The sequence below is a fragment of the Lolium perenne genome, chromosome 5, assembly GCF_019359855.2.
Source record: "Lolium perenne isolate Kyuss_39 chromosome 5, Kyuss_2.0, whole genome shotgun sequence".
Taxonomy (NCBI): Eukaryota; Viridiplantae; Streptophyta; class Magnoliopsida; order Poales; family Poaceae; genus Lolium; species Lolium perenne.
In genome coordinates, this window is record NC_067248.2 from 215227370 (window position 1) to 215252021 (window position 24652).

The 24652-nt window shown below is 45.9% G+C and overlaps 1 protein-coding gene across 1 annotated transcript; it reads right to left on the reverse strand.

Moving 5' to 3' along the window:
• Positions 1–11321: 11321 nt before the first annotated feature.
• LOC127301909 (mitochondrial uncoupling protein 5) lies at positions 11322–12677 on the reverse strand. Its single transcript, XM_051332208.2, has one exon. The coding sequence runs from the start codon at positions 12493–12495 to the stop codon at positions 11539–11541; it is 957 nt and encodes a 318-aa protein (XP_051188168.1). The 5' UTR covers positions 12496–12677; the 3' UTR covers positions 11322–11538.
• Positions 12678–24652: the final 11975 nt, after the last annotated feature.

Sequence of the window (24652 nt, forward strand, 5' to 3'; positions counted from 1 at the left end):
AGTAGGCGGAAGGGCAAGTCAAGAGGCGGCACGGGGGGCCCAAACCACAGGCCGGCGCGGCCAGGGGTGGGGCCGCGCCGCCCTAGGGTTTGGCCACCCCGTGGCCCCTCTTCGTTTCGTCTTCGGACTTCTGGAAGCTTCGTGGAAAAATAGGCCCCTGGGCTTTGATTTCGTCCAATTCCGAGAATATTTCCTTACTAGGATTTCTGAAACCAAAAACAGCAGAAAACAGCAACTGGCACTTCGGCATCTTGTTAATAGGTTAGTTCCAGAAAATGCACGAATATGACATAAAGTGTGCATAAAACATGTAGATAACATCAATAATGTGGCATGGAACATAAGAAATTATCGATACGTCGGAGACGTATCAGCATCCCCAAGCTTAGTTCTGCTCGTCCCGAGCAGGTAAAACGATAACACAGATAATTTCTGGAGTGACATGCCATCATAATCTTGATCATACTATTTGTAAAGCATATGTAGTGAATGCAGCGATCAAAACAATGTATATGACATGAGTAAACAAGTGAATCATATAGCAAAGACTTTTCATGAATAGCACTTCAAGACAAGCATCAATAAAGTCTTGCATAAGAGTTAACTCATAAAGCAATAATTCAAAGTAAAGGCATTGAAGCAACACAAAAGAAGATTAAGTTTCAGCGGTTGCTTTCAACTTGTAACATGTATATCTCATGGATATTGTCAACATAGAGTAATATAATAAGTGCAATAAGCAAGTATGTAGGAATCAATGCACAGTTCACACAAGTGTTTGCTTCTTGAGGTGGAGAGAAATAGGTGAACTGACTCAGCATTGAAAGTAAAAGAATTGTCCTCCATAGAGGAAAAACATCGATTGATATATTTGTGCTAGAGCTTTGATTTTGAAAACATGAAATAATTTTGTCAACGGTAGTAATAAAGCATATGCATCATGTAAATTATATCTTATAAGTTGCAAGCCTCATGCATAGTGTACTAATAGTGCCCGCACCTTGTCCTAATTAGCTTGGACTACTGGATCATCACAATGCACATGTTTTTACCAAGTGTCACAAAGGGGTACCTCTATGCCGCCTGTACAAAGGTCTAAGGAGAAAGCTCGCATTGGATTTCTCGCTATTGATTATTCTTCAACTTAGACATCCATACCGGGACAACATAGACAACAGATAATGGACTCCTCTTTTATGCATAAGCATGTAACAACAATTAATAATTTTCTCATTTAAGATTGAGGATATATGTCCAAAACTGAAACTTCCACCATGGATCATGGCTTTAGTTAGCGGCCCAATGTTCTTCTCTAACATTATGCATGCTTAACCATAAGGTGGTAGATCTCTCTTACTTCAGACAAGACGGACATGCATAGCAACTCACATGAAATTCAACAATGAATAGTTGATGGCGTCCCCAGTGAAACATGGTTATCGCACAACAAGCAACTTAATAAGAGATAAAGTGCATAATTACATATTCAATACCACAATAGTTTTTAAGCTATTTGTCCCATGAGCTATATATTGCAAAGGTGAATGATGGAATTTTAAAGGTAGCACTCAAGCAATTTACTTTGGAATGGCGGAAAATACCATGTAGTAGGTAGCAATGGTAAGGAAATCGGTAATCGTTAACTGCTAGGTCGGCTTGGGAGTAGCGATTAATCGGAATTCGGACGATTAACTGATTTAATAGGTCAGCTATTAATCAGTGTAACCTACACAAATTAGCACGTAAAAAACAGTTTATATAAGAAAAATAATAGTATATGAGCCTCTATATATCGGGCCCTACTTCTGTAGAGCCTAAAATCCAAAAAAAAACATGTGTGCTTCTCCTCCGTGATCTAATTTTCAAGGTCCCGAGCGAATCAGGATCCACTAGTCGAAGCCGCGTATCTTCCTTCCACTTCTTATCCTCTCACCTCTGAAGTTTATCTCCTCCCACCACCTACCTAGCTAGGGTACGACCCCTCTTACACCTCAATCACCTAACCTATCGAAGGTGCTCTTGAGCTCCTGCACTAGCTACTCAAGGTGGTCGATCTCCTGTATCTAGGCAACTAAGAGTAACTGGTCTGGGAGGGCAAGAAACTAGTTGGTGAAAGCGGAATTCGAGCTGTTGGAGGCTGCAATCAAGCGGGAGCTTTGCAAAACCTACTTTATTGGGGAGGGGTAGCGCCTGTACTAGCTATATGCATTGAAACTTTTATAACTTTTTTGACCAAGTGCAGTAGTTAATCAGGAACATACCTAGTAATCGGACTTTCAGTACGATTAATCGGGCTAAAGGATTAACACAAGAGATTAATGGTAATCGACACGGTCAGACCCCTAGTAGAGATTAATCGGCCTAGTAATCGCTGAATCGGTCTAGTTTTTTAACAGTGGTAGGTAGGTATGGTGGACACAAATGGCATAGTGGTTGGCTCAAGTATTTTGGATGCATGAGAAGTATTCCCTCTCGATACAAGGTTTAGGCTAGCAAGGCTTATTTGAAACAAACACAAGGATGAACCGGTGCAGCAAAACTTACATAAAAGACATATTGAAAACATTATAAGACTCTACACCGTCTTCCTTGTTGTTCAAACTCAATACTAGAAATTATCTAGACCTTAGAGAAACCAAATATGCAAACCAAATTTTAGCATGCTCTATGTATTTCTTCATTAATGGGTGCAAAGCATATGATGCAAGAGCTTAATCATGAGCACAACAATTGCCAAGTATCACATTACCCAAGACATTTATAGCAATTACTACATGTATCATTTTCCAATTCCAACCATATAACAATTTAACGAAGGAGAAACTTCGCCATGAATACTATGAGTAGAAACCAAGGACATACTTGTCCATATGCTACAGCGGAGCGTGTCTCTCTCCCATAAAGTGAATGCTAGGATCCATTTTATTCAAACAAAACAAAAAACAAAAACAAACCGACGCTCCAAGAAAAAGCACATAAGATGTGATGGAATAAAAATATAGTTTCAGGGGAGGAACCTGATAATGTTGTCGATGAAGAAGGGGATGCCTTGGGCATCCCCAAGCTTAGACGCTTGAGTCTTCTTAATATATGCATGGGTGAACCGCCGGGGCATCCCCAAGCTTAGAGCTTTCACTCTCCTTGATCATGTTGCATCATACTCCTCTCTTGATCCTTGAAAACTTCCTCCACACCAAACTCGAAACAACTCATTAGAGGGTTAGTGCACAATAAAAATTAACATATTCAGAGGTGACACAATCATTTTTAACACTTCTGGACATTGCATAATGCTACTGGACATTAGTGGATCAAAGAAATTCATCCAACATAGCAAAAGAGGCAATGCGAAATAAAAGGCAGAATCTGTCAAAACAGAACAGTTCGTATTGACGAATTTTAAAATGGCACCATACTTGCTCAAATGAAAATTCTCAAATTTAATGAAAGTTGCGTACATATCTGAGGATCATGCACGTAAATTGGCTTAATTTTCTGAGCTACCTACAGGGAGGTGGACCCAGATTCGTGACAGCAAAGAAATCTGGAACTGCGCAGTAATCCAAATCTAGTACTTACTTTTCTATCAACGGCTTAACTTGGCACAACAAAACACAAAACTAAGATAAGGAGAGGTTGCTACAGTAGTAAACAACTTCCAAGACACAAAATAAAAACAAAGTACTGTAGGTAAAAACATGGGTTGTCTCCCATAAGAGCTTTTCTTTAACGCCTTTCAGCTAGGCGCAGAAAGTGTGCATCAAGTATTATCAAAGGGTGGTGCATTCTCATCGGGGTGCGGAGTTTTCTCAACCAGGCATAATATATTTGATACATAAGTTTAGCATCTCCCTTTTCATTAGTCTTAGGTGTGCTACTCTCATCAAACAAATTTTCAGGAACAAGCCAAGCATAGTTATTTTCTAGTGCATCATTCATAGCTAAGAGTTTACATGGTATTGGTGCTTTGATCTCCCCACCATCATCAATATTATTAGTGTATCTTATTCTATCCATGTCCATCTTTTCAAGGAGACTAACAAAATTAGTATGAGAACCAAGCATATTAAATTTAGCAAAGACCTTTCTAGCCTCTCTTGCTAGACCACCAAATTCTCTAAGAAGGGTTTCTAAAACAAAATCTTTCTTTTCCCCTTCTTCCATATCACCAAGTGTGAGAAACATGTGTTGGATTATAGGATTAAGATTAACAAATTTAGTTTCCAACAGGCGAACTAAATGCGCAGCAGCAATTTCATAAGTAGGCGCAAGGTCTACCAAGTGTCTATCTTCAAAATTTTCAATGGTACTAACATGATTGAAAAATTCTTCTATATTATTTCTCCCAACTATAGACCCACGTCCTACCGGTATGTCTTTCGTGGTAAAATTAAAAGGAAACATGATGAAATAAGTAAAGCAAATATAAGTAACTAATTTTTTTGTGTTTTTGATATAGCAAACAAGATAGCAAATAAAGTAAAACTAGCAACTAATTTTTTTTATATTTTGGTTTAGTGCAGCAAACAAAGTAGTAAATAAAACTAAGCAAGACAAAAACAAAGTAAAGAGATTGAGAAGTGGAGACTCCCCTTCCAGCGTGTCTTGATCTCCCCGGCAACGGCGCCAGAAATTTAGCTTGATGACGCGTAAAGCACACGCTCGTTGGAAACCCCAAGTGGAAGGTGTGATGCGTACAGCAGCAAGTTTCCCTCAGTAAGAAACCAAGGTTTATCGAACCAGTAGGAGTCAAGAAGCACGTTGAAGGTTGATGGCGGCGGGATGTAGTGCGGCGCAACACCAGGGATTCCGGCGCCAACGTGGAACCTGCACAACACAACCAAAGTACTTTGCCCCAACGAAACAGTGAGGTTGTCAATCTCACCGGCTTGCTGTAACAAAGGATTAACCGTATTGTGTGGAAGATGATTGTTTGCAGAAAACAGTAGAACAAGTATTGCAGTAGATTGTATTTCAGTATAGAGAATTGGACCGGGGTCCACAGTTCACTAGAGGTGTCTCTCCCATAAGATAAACAGCATGTTGGGTGAACAAATTACAGTTGGGCAATTGACAAATAAAGAGAGCATGACCATGCACATACATATCATGATGAGTATAGTGAGATTTAATTGGGCATTACGACAAAGTACATAGACCGCCATCCAACTGCATCTATGCCTAAAAAGTCCACCTTCAGGTTATCATCCGAACCCCCTCTAGTATTAAGTTGCAAAGCAACAGACAATTGCATTAAGTATGGTGCGTAATGTAATCAACAACTACATCCTTAGACATAGCATCAATGTTTTATCCCTAGTGGCAACAAGACAACACAACCTTAGAACTTTCATCACATCGTCCTGTGTCAATGCAGGCATGAACCCACTATCGAGCATAAGTACTCCCTCTTGGAGTTACAAGCATCTACTTGGCCAGAGCATCTACTAGTAACGGAAAGCATGCAAGATCATAAACAACACGTAGATATAACTTTGATAATCAACATAACAAGTATTCTCTATTCATCGGATCCCAACAAACACAACATATAGAATTACAGATAGATGATCTTGATCATGTTAGGCAGCTCACAAGATCCGACAATGATAGCACAATGGGGAGAAGACAACCATCTAGCTACTGCTATGGACCCATAGTCCAGGGGTAGACTACTCACACATCACACCGGAGGCGACCATGGCGGCGTAGAGTCCTCCGGGAGATGATTCCCCTCTCCGGCAGGGTGCCGGAGGCGATCTCCTGGATCCCCCGAGATGGGATCGGTGTTGGCGGCGTCTCTGGAAGGTTTTCCGTATCGTGGCCCTCGGTACTGGGGGTTTCGTCACGGAGGCTTTAAGTAGGCGGAAGGGCAAGTCAAGAGGCGGCACGGGGGGCCCAAACCACAGGCCGGCGCGGCCAGGGGTGGGGCCGCGCCGCCCTAGGGTTTGGCCACCCCGTGGCCCCTCTTCATTTCGTCTTCGGACTTCTGGAAGCTTCGTGGAAAAATAGGCCCCTGGGCTTTGATTTCGTCCAATTCCGAGAATATTTCCTTACTAGGATTTCTGAAACCAAAAACAGCAGAAAATAGCAACTGGCACTTCGGCATCTTGTTAATAGGTTAGTTCCAGAAAATGCACGAATATGACATAAAGTGTGCATAAAACATGTAGATAACATCAATAATGTGGCATGGAACATAAGAAATTATCGATACGTCGGAGACGTATCAGGCTCCAATCGACGGCGAGCTTCGGCGGCGATCACGGGCAGTGAGGCTTCAATTGGGCGGCGGCGGTGGCTAATCGAGGCAGTGGAGTGGCTCAGGTGGTCAAGTGAGAAGAGGGGAAGGTGCTGGTGTGCTCAGATCGACGAGGGGAGTGCTCCTTTTATAGCATTGCTTGAGGGTTGCGGGGCAGTGATGCGGGCGACATGGGCGCGGCGTCTCCGGCGAGCTATCGAGCTAGGCGAGTGTGCAGGGATGCTCTACGTGTCCAGGCGAGGCGAATGGTGGCGACAGCGTGGTCGGGGAGGGCCTGGTTTGGTCGCCTTGCTTCCGCGTCTGCCGCGGCGTTCACGGAAGCAGGTCGTCGTCTCCGGCGCCGGCGGGCAGGGGTCGTGGTCTTGGCCGTGTCTGGCGGCTTCCAGGTGTCGAGTGCAAGCTCAACTCGTTGAGAGCGGGTCCAGGGCGTGAGCGAGTAGGTGGCGCGGCGCGTGTACTGCGACGTCCGCGGCGTGCATGCGTGCGACGCGAGCGGCGTCCCGGGCGTGTGCTGGCGCGCGTCGTCCGGCGTGTGGTCGCCGTTCCTTCGACCATGGCGGTGCTAGGGCATGCTAGGGGATGTGGTGGCGCACGGTGGCGAGGTGGCCAAGGCAGGGGTGCAAGGATGAGAGGGGGAGGTCGACGGCTCGGGGACATGGCCGGCATGGCCATGCCCTAGCTTGATCTCTCTCTCCCTTAGCCTCACTATGTATCCAAATAGGTTTAAGGGGACCAGGGGACACAATGTGGTAGATTAGGGTAGATTAGGTTGAGGTAGATTCACTATTTGCAATAGTTGCAAATAGTGCCCGAATTTGGAAAATTCAAAAGTAGCCAAATTTGAAATAATTCAAATGGTGAAAGTTTTTGAAATGTGAGTGTTGATATAAGTTGTAAATGACCAGAGAGGTTTTGAGGTGGTGGTGGAAAAATTAGAATTCAAGAATTGGCCAAAATGGCTAAGTGTAGAATGTTGCATATGTGAGAAAGTTGGAACTTTGGATGAGCCTTGCTCATGATCAAAGATGAATTTGGCATGGTGCTCTTAACCAAATTTGTTCACCTTGATGTTGACTTTGAAATGGTGCAAAGAGTTAGCAAGAGTTGGTTTGGGAAAAATGAATGGCAAGGGCTCAAAGTGGTGATCAGACTAGAATTGTCAAAATTGACCATTATCATATGTGAGTGGGATTTGTGTTTGAAATCCATTTGAATTGTGAATCTTTGATTCCAAAAGTTGTAGTAAGTGTTTAATAACATTACTCAACTAATGGTGAAGACCAAATAGGTCTAGGGTCAAAATTTATAAAAATGCCATAGGGCATATGTGAGGGTTTTTAGGGTTTTCCATTTAATGAAATTTCTTCCTCTTTGATTTATTTGGTTGGTGATCTTCATATGATCACACTAGGGTTTTAGAGCATATCAAATACAAGTAATAACAATCATCATGGCATATCACTCAAATGCACAAGTCCTATGCATGGTACTATATGCAAAAAGAAAAGTTTTTGTTGGTTTGAATTTTTGCTTTCTGGAATTCTCTAACTTTCTTTTTATTGAAATTTGGGGTGTTACACCCTCGTTGCTACCGTCTTCTAGATTATATCTTGGCTTGTGTTTTCGTTCTTGCGGTAGGAATTTTTTGTTTTCTATGCTACGAATCCCGTCAAATGCCCGCACCTTCTCCCTTTCGACATTGGTGTAAGAGATGATGATGTTTTCAAAATCACGGTAGTCTATGGCCCTATGAACTATGCCCTCAAAGTTGTTTTTTTCGCGAGCTCCTCCAACTAAAATCGAGCCTTGGTACGCAGTGGATTGCGCTTGGATACTTCAACCAAATCCATTGCTCTCGTGATAAGAATAACATCAACATTGGTCACAGTAGGCTAACTCGATTCCGTGACACACTAAGTGATATGGGCATGACCAATCGGGTGACCACTATTAACATACCTGGTCTGTGTGACGTAACTAGAGGCCCACCTGATGACCTGCTAAGGACCATGAAGCCCAACAAAAACTAGCAACTATAAAGCGTTCAAGGCCTATGTTCCTGGCGTGCGAAACAAGGACAGACGGACATACCCCTGTTCCTTACGTCTCTGTTAGCCTTGGCTCACTTGGACTTTCCTGGATAAACCTTGGGTTGGGATGGAGAACCGATGCAATGATGATTACATGGAGCTTTTCTACTCGTTGACTAGGGTCACAATTGGAGATGATTCTAGAGCGAGCTTTTGGAATGATCCATGGGCGGATGGCATCAGCCCCAAGTGCATTGTCATGTCCATCTTTGCCCTCTCCAAGAGGAAGACAGGGAATGTTCGGAAATCCATCACTGACAATGCTTGGGTCCTTCACCTTGATACTTTGGGTGGACTCTCGGTTCAACACCTCCAACAGTTCACCAATGTTTGGTCCTACACCACGATGATGTCCCGAACTCCATTACTTAATTGGAAGCTTACCACCAATGGGGTCTACTCTTGTTCTTCGGCTTACAAGGCGCAATTCGTCGAGACAATTCTCTGGTGCATGGACTCCATTGTTTGGAAGGTTTGGGCACCTCACAAGTGCAAACTCTTCGCGTGGCTTATAATACAAAATCAGGTGTGGACGGCGGACCGCCTTGAGAAGAAGGGATGGCCCAACGGAAGAGTTTTCCCCCTTTGTAGGTGCCACGACGAGTCAGACTCCCACCTTCTCTTCTAGTGGATCTACACTATCCGCATTTGGAGATGGTCAAAGATTGGCTACACATCCATGACTTCGACCCCTCTTGATGGGATGAGCCTGGCAACGTTGAGCATTGCTGGACCTCCATCGCCTTTGCTCATGGTGGGCGAAGGAAAGCAATGGCCACCCTTCTCATGTTAGTTTTGTGGGAAATTTGGAATGAACGAAACGCGAGAACTTTTAACAATATGAACACCATGCCCAATTCATCTTCGACAGAATCAAGTTGGAAGTTAGGACTTGGGTTATTGTCGACGGTAACCATTTGGGTCTTTTCATTGCGGGAGAGTAAACCTTTTTCTTTCTCCTCTGTGTGGTTGTAAGACTAAGACTTGGATCACAAACCTCTTCTTCTCTTTAAATGAATTAAGGTAAATCTTTTTTCCTTTCTTAAAAAACTATTTCTTATGTGTCCTCTGTTGATATGTATAAGTGGATAAGTGGATTGCATAACCCTTTTCATCAGTTCAAATTGTTGGTTGCATTGGCTAGTGCATGAAACTTCACATCCTCAACTGGATACCCATTTATATGTGGATCAATTCTTTTGTACGGTGGCATGCATGTTGCATGGCTTGCTTGGTCGAATCTCTACATTCGTTTCTTTTTTTACAGGATCTGTATGTCTTTCTCTTCTCTTTAATCCATTTGTATTACCTACAGAGAAAGCACTAGTATCAGGCTCCCGTAACTGTGATTGTATATTTTCCAACAACAGGAATGCAAACTATTTCATTTAATCATCTAATGACTTTTATCCAAACTCAGGGATTTATTCTCTCCGTAGGGCTGTTCTCTGTCATGCAAATAATTCCATGCGTACTTTTTTCTGGCCTAGACGATGCCAGCGGGAATTTGTACAAAGATGAACATTATAAATTAGATAAATGAAAAAAAGATTGCAGCCTAAGCCGATGAAAGCACTAATGTGCAAATTTAAGTTATGGTACAGTACTGCATAGCCTTTGAATCGGTGGACGCTACTGAATCGCTAATGGGACCAACACCGATATAAAGAAGTGTCTCTTTCTCTCTTCTCTTTCAAATCTTGTCCACACAGCTGGCTGATGACTCGTAGAATCCAAATCAAAGCAACGCACTAGTACGATTTCTTTCTCACCTTTTTTGCTTTCGAACCGAACCAATTGGTCGCTTTTCCCGTGCCACGTTTTTCTGTTCTTCCAACAACTAGTTCAACGTACCAGGCGCGTTTAGACCACTGTGTGGGTAGTCCTATGTGCAAGTGTTCAGTAGCAGATCTACTTATTTTCACATGTATGAACATGGTCCATCCGTTTATTTATCTGTTTATATTCTTTTTATCGGACAAATATAGGAATGGGGTATCTTAGCAGGTGTATTTAACAGCCCAGTAGTTCTTACAATGTCAGGCTGCTCATCAGTTCTGGGCTCAAAGTTAGAATAATCCGGGAGCATGTGGTTCATGCAATGTCCTGCAGTGATGAAACCAGTTCATGCACTGTCCTGCAGTGATCAAACCAGTTCATGCACTGCTAACCTGGTAACAGATGGTCTCTTGTTCTCTGTTAGAAAAACGACTGGTCCTATTCAAACGCGAAGGCCGTTGATTTGTCATTTTCTTGGCCTGCTGATTTGTCATGTTTACTTCCGGCATTCAGAAATCTACCTGAATGAAAGACAAAGGTCAGAAATACCATACCCTCGCTGGTGTTCTTCAGCGGGGAGTGACAATTAGCAACCCCGAACCTTGTTGAGCTGGAGAACACCGATCAATCATATGGTCTGATCTCTGTATTTGCAACCATGAGGAAATAACAAGAAACAAGTACATGACACGGACAAGCATGGCATAGATTAAAATCCCCACTGAGATTGACCGAAATTTAGCCCACATCAAATTCTCACAAGGTCCTCAAATTTCTGCACGGCTCAAAATTTCCTGGGGTTACAATGATCCTGGGTGTGTGATTCATGTAATAAAACCGGTTAATGAAATGGTAAAGCTGGTCTTATTGCTTGCAAGAAAAACTGCCGGACCTATTCAAATTCTTCGCCTGCTCATTTGTCCTATTCCTCGCCTGCTTATTTGTCATTTTGTCCCCATCTTTTGTTTTGTAATGGTCGATACAATGTTTACTTCTTTCGCAAGACAGAATCAGAGATACCATACCCATGCTGGTGTTCTTCAGCGGGGAATCGAAAATTGGTAAAGCCTTAACCGAATTCAGGCCGAGAACACACATTAATCAAAATCTGCTGATCCTTCTGTTTGCAACCATGAGGAAATGACGAAGAAATATAAGTAGTATGTAAAACCGATAAAGCATAGAGCACAGATAAAAATCCCGACTATCTAATTGATCAATATGTAGCACAGATCAAAATTCCCACAAATTGTTCAAAGTTTCGCACAGATCAAAATTTCCACCATAATTTATCAAATCCGTGCAAAGCACAGAAACAGTGGAGCTGCAGCTTGCCATCGATGGGAGAGGAGGAGGAGGCCGTCATAATAATTTTAGCAATGGCATACCCTAGAGTCGAGTGTTGCTTCAGAAATCGAAGTCCTTGAGCAACTTGCGGACCTGCTCGAGCGTGACGAAGAGCACGACGGTGAAGGGCCCCTGCCGCGTGACGGTGGGTATGAACCCCTTGTAGAGCGCGAGGGCGCCCTCGGAGCGCACGGTCTTGATGGCGCAGTCGAGCGCGCCGGCGTAGGGCGGCGGGCAGCCGGGCTGCACCTTCATGTTCATGACCCTGGTCTTGACGCAGTCGACGGGGCTGGAGGCGGCGGCGGCGACGAGGCCGGCGGCGAAGCTGGCGGCGACGTGCGTGGCGAGCCCGTCGGCGGCGGGGCCGCGGCGGGAGAGGATGGCCTCCTTGGCCTGGTCGTAGGTGGCGAGCTGCGAGGCGGTGACGATCATGGCGCGGTTGACGGTGAGCGAGGAGCCGCGCCAGAGGCTGCGCACGCCCTCGTCGCGCGCGATGCGGGCGATGGCGTGCGCGACGCTGCGGTAGTTGCGGCGCTCGGCGGCGGGGAGGCGCCCGTCGGCCTGCATGCGGACCATGGCGACGTCGGCGGGGTTGCCGACGGTGGAGCCGACGCCGCCGGCGACGAGGCCGGCGGCGAGCTTGCGGTGCAGCGGGAGCGGGGAGCCGCCGGAGTCCCGCTCCCACCGGCGCTTGATGGTGTCGTAGAGGCCCATGGAGGTGGAGGAGTAGACGGCCTGGCGCAGCACGGTGGCGGAGACCCCGGAGAGGAGGCCGGTGGGGCCCTCGGCGCGCAGGATCTGGGCGCCCATGGCGATGGGCCCGGGCTTGCGCGGCGGGGGCTGGAGGAGGTGGTGGTGCTGCGGGAAGGGGAAGACGAGGGCGAAGCGCATGGCTGGGGCTGGTGGGGGCAGCTCGCCGTGGAGCTGCATGCGGACCTTGATGAGGTCGAGCGGGTGCGTGGAGCAGCCGGCGACGACGGAGGCGGCGCCGCCCTCGACGAAGCCCTTCAGCCCCATGTCGCCGTCGCCGTCGTGTGTGGTGATTCGGCGGTGCGGAGGGTCATGCGGCTACAAATCTGGACGCCCCCGGCCAGCGCTGGGGAGGCGGCCGCGGAGCGGAGGGGAGACAACCAGACAGGCAGGCCGGGTGGGCGACTTGTCCGTGCTGGGCTGGGTCTCTCCTCTCGTAACCTAGGACACGTGGGCCGCGCGCGCCCTATAAGTAGGTGGATTCTCTCGTTCTCTTCCAAGAAAATATGCTCTCCCATCCGTTTAGTGAATTTATTCCATCTCTTCTATTCCTTCCGTCTAAAAAAGTTGTTGCAGATTAATTTAGATCGTATGTATTTAGACGTGTTTTATTTTAACGACATGTACAATGATGCTATTTTAGTGGTGCCAGGTAAGATAAAAATAAAGTGGAGCAAAGAGAAATTTGAAAACCGGAAGAAAGTTCATAAGGGGGAAAATCCAAGACGATCCAATCTCCTCATACTTATTTTTAACTGAAGCAAAGGGCCTTTCAGGCCTCTTAAAACAAAGTCGTCAATCTCCGCACCTCCAAGGAATCCAGGTGGCACCGACAACCCCGATTGTTAACCATCTTCTTTTCGTAAATTGCAGCCTCTTATTTGTTAAAGCTAGTGTAGCGGAGTGAAGAGATGTGAATGAGCTTTTGCTCAAGTACTGTGAAGCTACATGACAATGGATAAACTTGGATAACTCTTCTATTTTATTTAGCAAGGGGTTTCACTTGGTGTCTCGGCGGAATGTTAAAAATATTCTCTATGTACCCAATGAAACGCTGAATGAAAAATATCTTGGCATGCCCAATGTTGGTAAATCTATCAGCATTTATGTACCTCAAAGATAGAGTATGAAAAATAGTTCAAGGCTAGTTGAAACAATTGTTACCAGGTGGATGAAAGGAGATTCTCATAAAGACGGTAGCCCAAGCTATACCCACTTTTTCAATGTCATGTTTCAAGCTACCGAGGGGTTTATGTTACCACATTAAGTTTTGATAAGGAACTTTTATTGGGGATCAAAGGAAGGGAAAAGGGAGACACATTGGGTCTCATGGGAGGTGATGTGTTTGCCAAAATATGCGGGGGGGGGGGGGGGGGGGGGGGGGCTTTGCTTCCGGGATATTGAAATTTTCAATTCAGCATATTTTACAAAATTCCAAGTCCTTGAGTGCAAGGATAGTCAAAGGAGTTTATTTCCCATGGTCAAACTTGCTTGAGGCTACAATTGGCAGGCATCCTTCACAAGTATAGCGGACCTTAATTGAAGGTAGAGATGTGATGCAACAGAGTTTAATCGGGAGATACGATACAGAGAAATGACCAATGCATGGAACCAAAATTGGATCCCCAGGGATCACATGTTGAGGTATTTGGTGTGTAAAATGGCTAATCCTCCAATGCAAATCAACAACTTCATTGATACCGATTCTATGTCATGGAACATATGTGCTCTTGAGGAATGGTTCCTACCCATGGATGTCGATTATATTTGCAGGATTCCTTTAGGCACTCGTAGATAAGCGGATATATGGGTGTGGCACTATGAACGCTCAGGTATCTTATCTGTCCGATTGGTGTATGTATCATTGTGAGAACTATAAAGAGAAGAATTGGTTGGCTGGATGAGAGATCGATAAGCTCCCATTAGCAAGAGGATGAGAAATCTTGGCCACATCTCTTGAAAACATAGGTTCCGTCCAAAGCGGAGAGCAGTGGCGGAGCTTGGACAGTTTCCATGGGGGGGTGGGGGGGTAAGGGCATCTCCAACCGAGCGACCCATCCCGCGCCCGCGCGTCTGGATGGGTCGAAACGGACAAAACCGCATCCCAGCGCGCGGACCCATCCCTAAAACGGATGGCCCAGCGCGTCCGGGACGACCCAAACCCGGCCCAAATCTTGGACGGGTTTGCGTGGCCGCGGACGCGAAAGGCTGGTCGCTCGCGTCCTTCCCTTGTCCGCCCTGGCCCGCCTGTCTGCCACCCAAAACACAAGGCCGTCGCACACATCTCCCCACCGCTCCGCCGCCACCCACGGACCGGCGATTTGGGAGCGCGTCGACGCCGGCCATCGTCGTCGAGACGCCGGCAAGCGGGGCGAAAGCATAGGTCGAGGTCCCGCGCTGCTATCGCCGAGTCGTAGCAGAGTCGGAGGACGCCGCCGCCGGCGCTGTTGTCCTCTCACCGTCGCGACACCTCCCGCCGTTCGCAGCTGCGCCGTTTCCGCCGGAGGTGAGCTCTCCTGCACCGTCTTTCCAGACCGCAAGTCGGCTGAGACGGCCATGGCTGCAGGTCCCTAGAGAAGCATTTGGATCGCCTCCGCCTGCGAGGTGTTCGTTCAAATGCTCGAACTAAAATGTGTCCTTTTCAGATCATGGTGGACAGCGACGACGAATACTACTTCAAGAACTTCATCGACACGTCGTCAGAAGAGGAGTCCGACGACGATTTTTTCACGGATGCTGCGCTGCTCATCCACGAGCACACTGTCTCGCAAATCCCCGTGTTCCGGGGGTCGTTGCCGGGGCGCGCGGCCGCCTTGGACCGCAAAAGAGAACGCGGCCACGACTACTTCCAACCCACTCCATTGTTCGTGCCGCACTTGTTTCGCCGTCGTTTTCGGATGACCAGGCCGCTGTTCCGCCGGATAATGGATGGCGTCAAGATCTACGACGACTACTTCTGTGCGAAAGTGGATGCAATTGGCAAGGTAGGCCTCTCTTCGTACCAGAAATGCACGGCAGCGATTAGGATGCTCGCATATGGCGTTGCCGGTGATTTCGTAGATGAGTACACGCGCATGAGTGAGTCAACCGGCTTGGAATCGATGTCAGGTTCTGCAGAGCAGTGATCGGTTCGTTCGGAGAACAGTACCTCCGTCAACCTAATGCAGAGGACACAGCTCGTCTGTTGTCGATCAACGCTTCCAGGGGTTTTCCTGGGATGCTTGGCAGCATAGACTGCATGCACTGGGAGTGGAAGAATGATGACCCACAAGTATAGGGGGTGTATCGTAGTATCTTCGATAAGTAAGAATGTCGATCCCAACGAGGAGCAGAAGGTGTTGACAAGCAGTTTCGATGAAGGATTCACTGTAAATGCTCACAGACAAGTATTCAGGGGGTTTTGATGTAACAGTTGAATAAAGTACGAGTAAGTAAAGTGCGAGAGTAACAATTGCAGCGAGTGGCCCAATCCTTTTTAGCACAAAGGACAAGCCGGTTTGTTTACTTATAATGACCAAACGTTCTCGAGGACACACGGGATTTTAGTCTAGTGCTTTCGCTACATACGGCTAAATAATCTTCATTGTTATGATAAGTGTTGTGTGGGTGAATCTATGCTAATGCACCGCCCTTTCTAGGACTAATACATACTTGTGATTATACCCCTTGCAAGCATCCGCAACTACAAGAAAGTAATTAAGAATAAATCTAACCACAGCCTTAAACTCTGAGATCCTGCGATCCCTCCTGCATCGATATACCAACGGGGGTTTAGGTTTCTGTCACTCCGGCAACCCCGCAATTAGCAAACGAATACAAGATGCATTCCCCTAGGCCCATAAATGGTGAAGTGTCATGTAGTCGACGTTCACATGACACCACTAGAAGAATAACACCACAACTTAAGTATCATACCATTGAATATTACTCATCCATAGTTCACTACTAACATTTAGACTTCACCCATGTCCTCAAGAACTAAACGAACTACTTGTAAGGGTACATTGCCCCTATGTGTGGTTTTGGTAATTAATGACAACCCCTATGGACTAATGTTTTCATTGAGTTTATATGAAGGAATATTCCATAGGTACTACTTGTTCTCCATGTGTTGGATTCAAGTATGGATGCCATGAAGATAAAGGTATACCTTGTGTATTGGCATCAAGATCATCGGTTTGAAGATACATATGTGATATGATCAAGAAGAAGAAATGAAGATGGAGTTCTTATGTGGAACTCAATATTAGCCATGCTCTATCTTATGAGAGTATGGGAAGGTACAAGGTTAAGTCGGGCAAGTTCAAGATGAGCATCTCAAGTGGATCACATGCTTGAAGCTTGCCGTCCATTTGGTGATAATGGACATGTGAAGATGTGCATCAATAGAGCTTTCCCATCATGGTGTATGGGGGAGCATTTGTGAGTCTTCACGAAGCGACGATGATCAAGTGAGGCATTCCGGCTTGAGTGGAGCTTGAAGAGCTATCATCAAGATCAAGCGGGATGCGCAAGGCAAAGGTATGGCCTTGCTAGGTTTTCCTTTTACCGGTCTCAAGGTGGTTGTTGGGAGACCGGATTATAGGATAAATAGCCGCACTATCAAGAGGGGCTTTCGGTTGGGTAACTTGATCGCATCGTCTTAGAGAGCTCAATCCTTTGCATACTTTGCATATCCCTATTGCTTCTTGGTGTTTCTCTGTGTGAGGTTCTTGAGCTTGTTGCTAGCTTTACAACAAGCCCAAGTTCATCGAAAACGGAATCCGCATGCATCTTCTATTGCGTTTTCGAGTTTGGACGTCTTTACCGTTTCTTAACGGTGGGAGACTCCCTCTCTAAAATCATCTAAAATGTTCTGTGAGGAGTCTCCATATTTCCAGTTTTTGTTGGGGTTCTATTCGTCGTTATCTTTCCAACAAAATTGGTTTCATGTCAATCGGGGTCCGGACACAAAAGTTATCACAGCTTTTGTATAACATGATTTCCCGTGGCCGTTTCTAGCCGGCGTGACCGGCCGTTCGACCGGATGGCCCGGTTCAAACCGGCCCCTGGACCGGTGCCATCCGGGCACTATCCAGTAAGCTTTTAATCTTGGTCCAGCTTTCTAGCCCTGGCATGACCGGCCGTCGACCGGATGGCCCGGTTCAAACCGGCCCCTGGACCGGTGCCATCCGGCACTATCCAAGAAGCTTTTCAGCTTGGTCCGGCCACTAGCCCGGTCCGACCGGTCGTGGACCGGATGGCCCGTCTCGTGGCTCCGGTCGATCCGGGTCCTAAACCGGACGGCCCGGTCCCAGGCCCGGTTGACCGGCCTCCTCGACGGCTGACTCAGCCCAACTTTTCCCCAACGGTTATATTTGCTCTTGGGCTATAAATAGCCCTTCTTCCACCTTGGGCTGAGTACTTCTTCCCTTTCTCTCACCTCCATTGTTGCATTTGAAGAAGTTGCTCTCTCTCTTGTTCCCCCCCATGATTCTTGCTCATATTTGAGGATTTGAGATAGGAGATCTAGATCTACACTTCCACCAAACCAATTCTTCTCTAAGTGAGGGAATCTCTTGGGATCTAGATCTTGGAGTCTTTGGTTGACTTTCCCCCTTGTTCTTCCTCTCCAATCTCATCCTAGCATTCGTTGCTTTGGTGGGATTTGAGTGTGAAGGACTTGAACACCTCCGGTGTTCTTGCTTTGCATCATTGCATAGTGTTGAGCTCTCCACCACGATTTGTTCGAGTGAGAGACCGTGAGCTTGTTACTCTTGGAGGGTGACCTCCTAGTTGGCTTGGTTGGTGTCCCGGTGATCTCTTCGTGGAAGATTGTGAAGGGGCCCGGGCTTCTCCTTCGTGGAGCTTGTGAAGTGGTTGTGGAGCTTGCCATCTCCGGAGCGGAGGAAAAGCTAACCATAAGGAAAGGGCCATAATCCTTCGTGGGTGTGGTTCGGAGAATAGGGTGAATCCTTCGTGGGACCTCCACTCCTCCAAACGTGACGTACCTTGTTGCAAAGCAAGGGAACACGGGAATACATCCTCGTCTCCGCGTGCCTCGGTCATTTCTATACCCGAGCTCTCTTTCCTTGTGATAGCCATCGTGCTTGAAGTACATATATCTTGCTATCACTTGTGCTACATATATCTTGTGCCTATCTTGCTTAGCTCTAGTTGCTATTGTTACACTTAGTTGAGCTTAGCATATTTAGGGTTTGTGCTTGTAAACTAAACGATAGTTTAATTCCGCATTCTTACAAGACAAATCCGCAAGAGTTTGTAATTGCCTATTCACCCCCCCCCCCCTCTAGGCGACATCTCGATCTTTCACTACTCACAAGACATCATATGGAACATGATCAGAGGTGATATGATGATGAATAATAATCTGAACATAAACTTGGTTCAATGGTTTCACTCAATAGCATCAACAACAAGTAGAGATCGATACCGGGAGAGTTTCCCCTATCAAACAATCAAAATCAAACCCAAATTGCTACGGCGGTGACGAGGTGCTGCGAAGGAGATGGCGGTGATGATGGTGGAGATGATGATGATGGTGATGGAGATGATGTCCAGCTCGATGACGGTGACGATGGCGTCGATTTCCCCCTCCCGGAGGGAATTTCCCCGGCGGATTCCTGCCCGCCGGAGAGCTCTTTTCTCTCTGGTGTTCTCCCCCCCGCAGAGGCGGCTGTAACTCTCCGTGAGGAACCCTCTGTGGCTTAGGTCTTCGGGACGAAGGGTTTCGCGAAGAAAAGGAGGCGAAAGGAGCCGTGGGCCCCCCACACTACATGGCGGCGCGGCCAGGCCATGGGCCGCGCCGCCCTAGGGTGTGGGCCCACCCTGGGTCCTCCTGGCTCCTCCTTCTGGCTTCCTTCGTCATCTTGAAAAATAGGATTTTTGGTATAATTTCCTTCCACAGTTGATCTTCCGAAATATTGTGTTCTGACGGTGCTTTTTCCCGCAGAATCCTGGCTCCGGTGCTTGATCCTCCAATAATGATGAAACATGCAAAATAGATGAAATAACATAAGTATTGTGTCCCAATATGAAATATATCAATGAATAACAACAAATTATGATATAAAATAGTGATGCAAATTGGACGTATCAACTCCCCCCAAGCTTAGACTTCGCTTGTCCCCAAGCGAAACTGAGCTCGATAGACAGGACCACATGTTTATGGAGTGAAGAGTCGATAAATAAAATACGGACAAGAAGCATCATATTCATTCACACAAGACATTATAGTAAACAACCTCTTATAACTCAACTTGAAACAAGTATAAGGTAATCACAAGTAAAAGTGCATAAGAAATCATAATTGGTGATGGCAAACTTCGTTCTTGGTCAGAGAACAATTGACAGATTATATTTATCTCATTGAGCAGCGCTCTCATTTTAAAGTTTATAAGGCACAACTTGCATACTCAATCTTAATGGTTTCCTCATGATCATTGATAACTTGCAAAGCTATATTCATTCAGATAAAACTTGTACTAAACAAGGAAGAATAAAAGACATGATGAAGTAAATCACAATATAATGGTTTGATCACAACAACTCAAATGCTTGCTCAAGATGGAGGAAAATAGGTTTACTGACTCAACATAAAGTAAAAGACAGGCCCTTCGCAGAGGGAAGCAGGGATTAAATCATGTGCTAGAGCTTTTTCAGTTTTGAAATCATATAGAGATAATAAAAGTAACATTTTGAGGAGTGTTTGTTGTTGTCAACGACTGGTAGCGGGTACTCTAACCCCCTTGCCAAACAAACCTTCAAAGAGCGGCTCCCATATTATTTTCATTTTGTGAGGCACTCCTTCCAACCTTTCTTTCACAAACCATGGCTAACCGAATCCTCGGGTGCCTGCCAACAATCTCATACCATGGAGGAGTGTCTATTTAGTTTGATTAATTTGGGACTGGGAATCCCATTGCCAGCTCTTTTTGCAAAATTATTGGATAAGCGGATGAAGCCACTAGTCCATTGGTGAAAGTTGCCCAACAAGATTGAAAGATAAAACACCACATACTTCCTCATGAGCTATAAAACATTGACACAAATAAGAGATACTAAGTTTTGAATTGTTTAAAGGTAGCACATGAAGTATTTACTTGGAATGGCAGAAAATACCATGTAGTAGGTAGGTATGGTGGACACAAATGGCATAGGTTTGGGTTAAGGTTTAGATGCACGAGAAGTATTCCCTCTCAATACAGGTCTTTGGCTAGCAAGGTTAATTAGCAAGCATGAGAGTCGAGGGAAACAAACAAATATACATGTGATATAAACAATCATGCATCTTCCTTGTAAGCACAAACAATCTTAACTTCGGAATAATAAGCTATGAGCTAGCAAGAAAGAAAGACAATGAAACAACTACATGTATTTCTCTTTTCTATTTAAATCTCAAAGTGTTGTTGCTATTGACCAATGCTAAGTTTGCCAAAACCAAATAGATTTATTCAATGCTCCCAAAGTGATACCAATACTAACAACAAGGTAAATCATATAATAGAGATTGCAAACTAAAATAAGATGTGCAATATGTAAATGATAAGACTTCTCATTAATATTTCATAACGATAACTCACACCAAGGGATACATAGATAACCACTAAAGGAGAGATACTTCCAAACTGCAACCCATCTTATATGATAACTTCCCTACTCATGATATGACACTACTTGACAATAAAAGTAAAAGGTAGTGATAATGTGATACCGCGGCACTCCCCCAAGCTTGGAACAAACCAAGGGGATGCCAATACCGATGATGAGTTACTCCTTCGGCGATGGTGGTGATGAATTCCTGACAAGCTTCTCAATAAGCTCCTGAAGCTCGTCAATCCTGTATATGAGATTGCGAATCATCTCTGAATTGTGCTCGACGCGGTTAAGGAGTCTGTCCGACGGTGAGTCCCAGCTCTTGGAGTTATTTCCCCACTCTTCAGCCTCAGGCTCCTTCTCTCCTGCAGTGTTAGAGCGATCTATATCCCACTGGCTAGGCAATGCTGCCTTGGGAGTCCCTTCAATTTGATTATTGAAAATTAGATTGTGGAAGGGGTGATGAGTGCCTGATAAGGATGACTTCGGAGCTAGGTAATGACGGGGAATCGCTCCTCCAGTGCGAATTCTTGTGCTCTTGTTTGCACTAAAAGGGTTGTCCACCACCTTGATGCTTGCGATAGTAGCACTTGCAGCGGTGTCTTGTGGCGAATCTTCCTCCACCTCTTCTTCATCCTCTTCCTTGACGTCCTTGTCTTCCTCTTTCCACCCAAGATCTCGATCATCTTCATCCGGAAACTCCTTGCCCTTGTTCTTGGAGACCATGGTGCTTCTAGACCGAAAACAGATCCTGGCAGAAACAGCTCGAAACAAAACACGTCGAGAACACGATATACGGACCTCCAGGGGTCCGAGGGATTATATAGCAAAAAATTTCGCGACATAAGGAAAGTACCAGATCGAACCAGAGTCGGAAAGGGGTGATACGTCTCCGACGTATCGATAATTTCTTATGTTCCATGCCACATTATTGATGTTATCTACATGTTTTATGCACACTTTATGTCATATTCGTGCATTTTCTGGAACTAACCTATTAACAAGATGCCGAAGTGCCAGTTCCTGTTTTCTGCTGTTTTTGGTTTCAGAAATCCTAGTAACAAAATATTCTCGGAATTGGACGAAATCAACGCCCAGGTTCCTATTTTCACCGGAAGCATCCAGAACACACGAGAAGGACCAGAGGGGGGGCACTGGGCCCCCAGACCATAGGCCGGCGCGGCCCAGGCCCTGGCCGCGCCGCCCTATAGTGTCGTCGCCCCTTCAGCCCTCCTGCGCCGCCTCTTCGCCTATTTAAAGCCTCCGTCGCGAAAACCCTGATACGTTCGACGAAACCCACAGAAACCTTCCAGAGCCGCCGCCATCGCGAAGCCAAGATCTGGGGGACAGGAGTCTCTGTTCCGGCACGCCGCCGGAACGGGGAAGTGCCCCCGGAAGGCTTCTCCATCGACACCGCTGCCATCTCCACCGCCATCTTCATCACCGCTGCTGCTCCCATGAGGAGGGAGTAGTTCTCCATCGAGGCTCGGGGCTGTACCGGTAGCTATGTGGTTAATCTCTCTCCTATGTACTTCAATACAATGATCTCATGAGCTGCTTTACATGATTGAGATCCATATGATGAGCTTTGTATCGCTACTAGTTGTGTGCTACTCATGTGATGTTATTAAAGTAATCTATTCCTCCTGCATGGTGTAAAGGTGACTAGTGCGTGCACCATGTGGTTCTTGTCGTAGGCTATGATCATGATCTCTTGTAGATTGTGGAGTTAATTATCATTATGATAGTATTGATGTGATCTATTCCTCCTTCATAGTGTAATGTGGACAGTGTGTGCACTATGTTAGTTCTTGGTTTATTTTGCAATGATCTATTATGCTCTAAGGTTATTTAAATATGAACATTATTGTGGAGCTTGTTAACTCCGGCATTGAGGGTTCGTGTAATCCTACGCAATGTGTTCATCATCCAACAAAGAGTGTATGTAGCACATATGAGAAAGAGTTATTTATTATGCGATCAATGTTGAGAGTGTCCACTAGTGAAAGTATGATCCCTAGGCCTTGTTCCTAAATACTGCTATCGCTGCTTGTTTACTGTTTTACTGCGTTACTACTGCTGCAATACTACCACCATCAACTACACGCCAGCAAGTTATTTTCTGGCACCGTTGCTACTGCTCATATATATTCATACCACCTGTATTTCACTATCTCTTCGCCGAACTAGTGCACCTATTTGGTGTGTTGGGGACTGATGGCGTGTATTTCACACGTTCGTTGGGCAACCCCAAGAGGAAGGTATGATGCGCACAGCAGCAAGTTTTCCCTCAGAAAGAAACCAAGGTTTATCGAACCAGGAGGAGCCAAGAAGCACGTTGAAGGTTGATGGCGGCGGGATGTAGTGCGGCGCAACACCAGTGATTCCGGCGCCAACGTGGAACCTGCACAACACAACCAAAGTACTTTGCCCCAACGAAACAGTGAGGTTGTCAATCTCACCGGCTTGCTGTAACAAAGGATTAACCGTATTGTGTGGAAGATGATTGTTTGCAGAAAACAGTAGAACAAGTATTGCAGTAGATTGTATTTCAGTAAAGAGAATTGGACCGGGGTCCACAGTTCACTAGAGGTGTCTCTCCCATAAGACGAACAGCATGTTGGGTGAACAAATTACAGTTGGGCAATTGACAAATAAAGAGAGCATGACCATGCACATACATATCATGATGAGTATAGTGAGATTTAATTGGGCATTACGACAAAGTACATAGACCGCCATCCAACTGCATCTATGCCTAAAAAGTCCACCTTCAGGTTATCATCCGAACCCCTCCGCATTAAGTTGCAAACAACAGACAATTGCATTAAGTATGGTGCGTAATGTAACTAGTGACTACATCCTTGAACATAGCACTAATGTTTTATCCCTAGTGGCAACAAGACAACACAACCTTAGAACTTTCATCCTCGTCCCGGTGTCAATGCGAGGCATGAACCCACTATCGAGCATAAGTACTCCCTCTTGGAGTTACAAGCATCTACTTGGCCAGAGCATCTACTAGTAACGGAGAGCATGCAAGATCATAAACAACACATAAGTATAACTTTGATAATCAACATAACAAGTATTCTCTATTCATCGGATCCCAACAAACGCAACATATAGAATTACAGATAGATGATCTTGATCATGTTAGGCAGCTCACAAGATCCGACAATGATAGCACAATGGGGAGAAGACAACCATCTAGCTACTGCTATGGACCCATAGTCCAGGGGTAGACTACTCACACATCACACCGGAGGCGACCATGGCGGCGTAGAGTCCTCCGGGAGATGATTCCCCTCTCCGGCAGGGTGCGGAGGCGATCTCTGGATCCCCGAGATGGGATCGGCGGCGGCGGCGTCTCCGGAAGGTTTTCCGTATCGTGGTTCTCGATGCGGGGGTTTCGTCACGGAGACTTTTTATAGGCGGAAGGGCAGGTCAAGAGGCGGCACGGGGCCCCACACTACAGGCCGGCGCGGCCAAGGGGGCCGCGCCGCCCTATGGTGTGGCCCCTCCGTGGCCCCTCTTCGTCTCTCCTTCGGACTTCTGGAAGCTTCGTGAGAAAATAGGCCCCTGGGCTTTGATTTCGTCCAATTCCGAGAATATTTCCTTACTAGGATTTCTGAAACCAAAAACAGCAATGAAACAAAGAATCGGCACTTCGGCATCTTGTTAATAGGTTAGTTCCAGAAAATGCACGAATATGACATAAAGTGTGCATAAAACATGTAGATAACATCAATAATGTGGCATGGAACATAAGAAATTATCGATACGTCGGAGACGTATCAGCATCCCCAAGCTTAGTTCTGCTCGTCCC

What these genes read in the sequence shown, in the direction of transcription:
- LOC127301909 (XM_051332208.2), bottom strand. Translation starts at nt 12,495, where the DNA reads ATGGGGCTGAAGGGCTTCGTCGAGGGCGGCGCCGCCTCCGTCGTCGCC.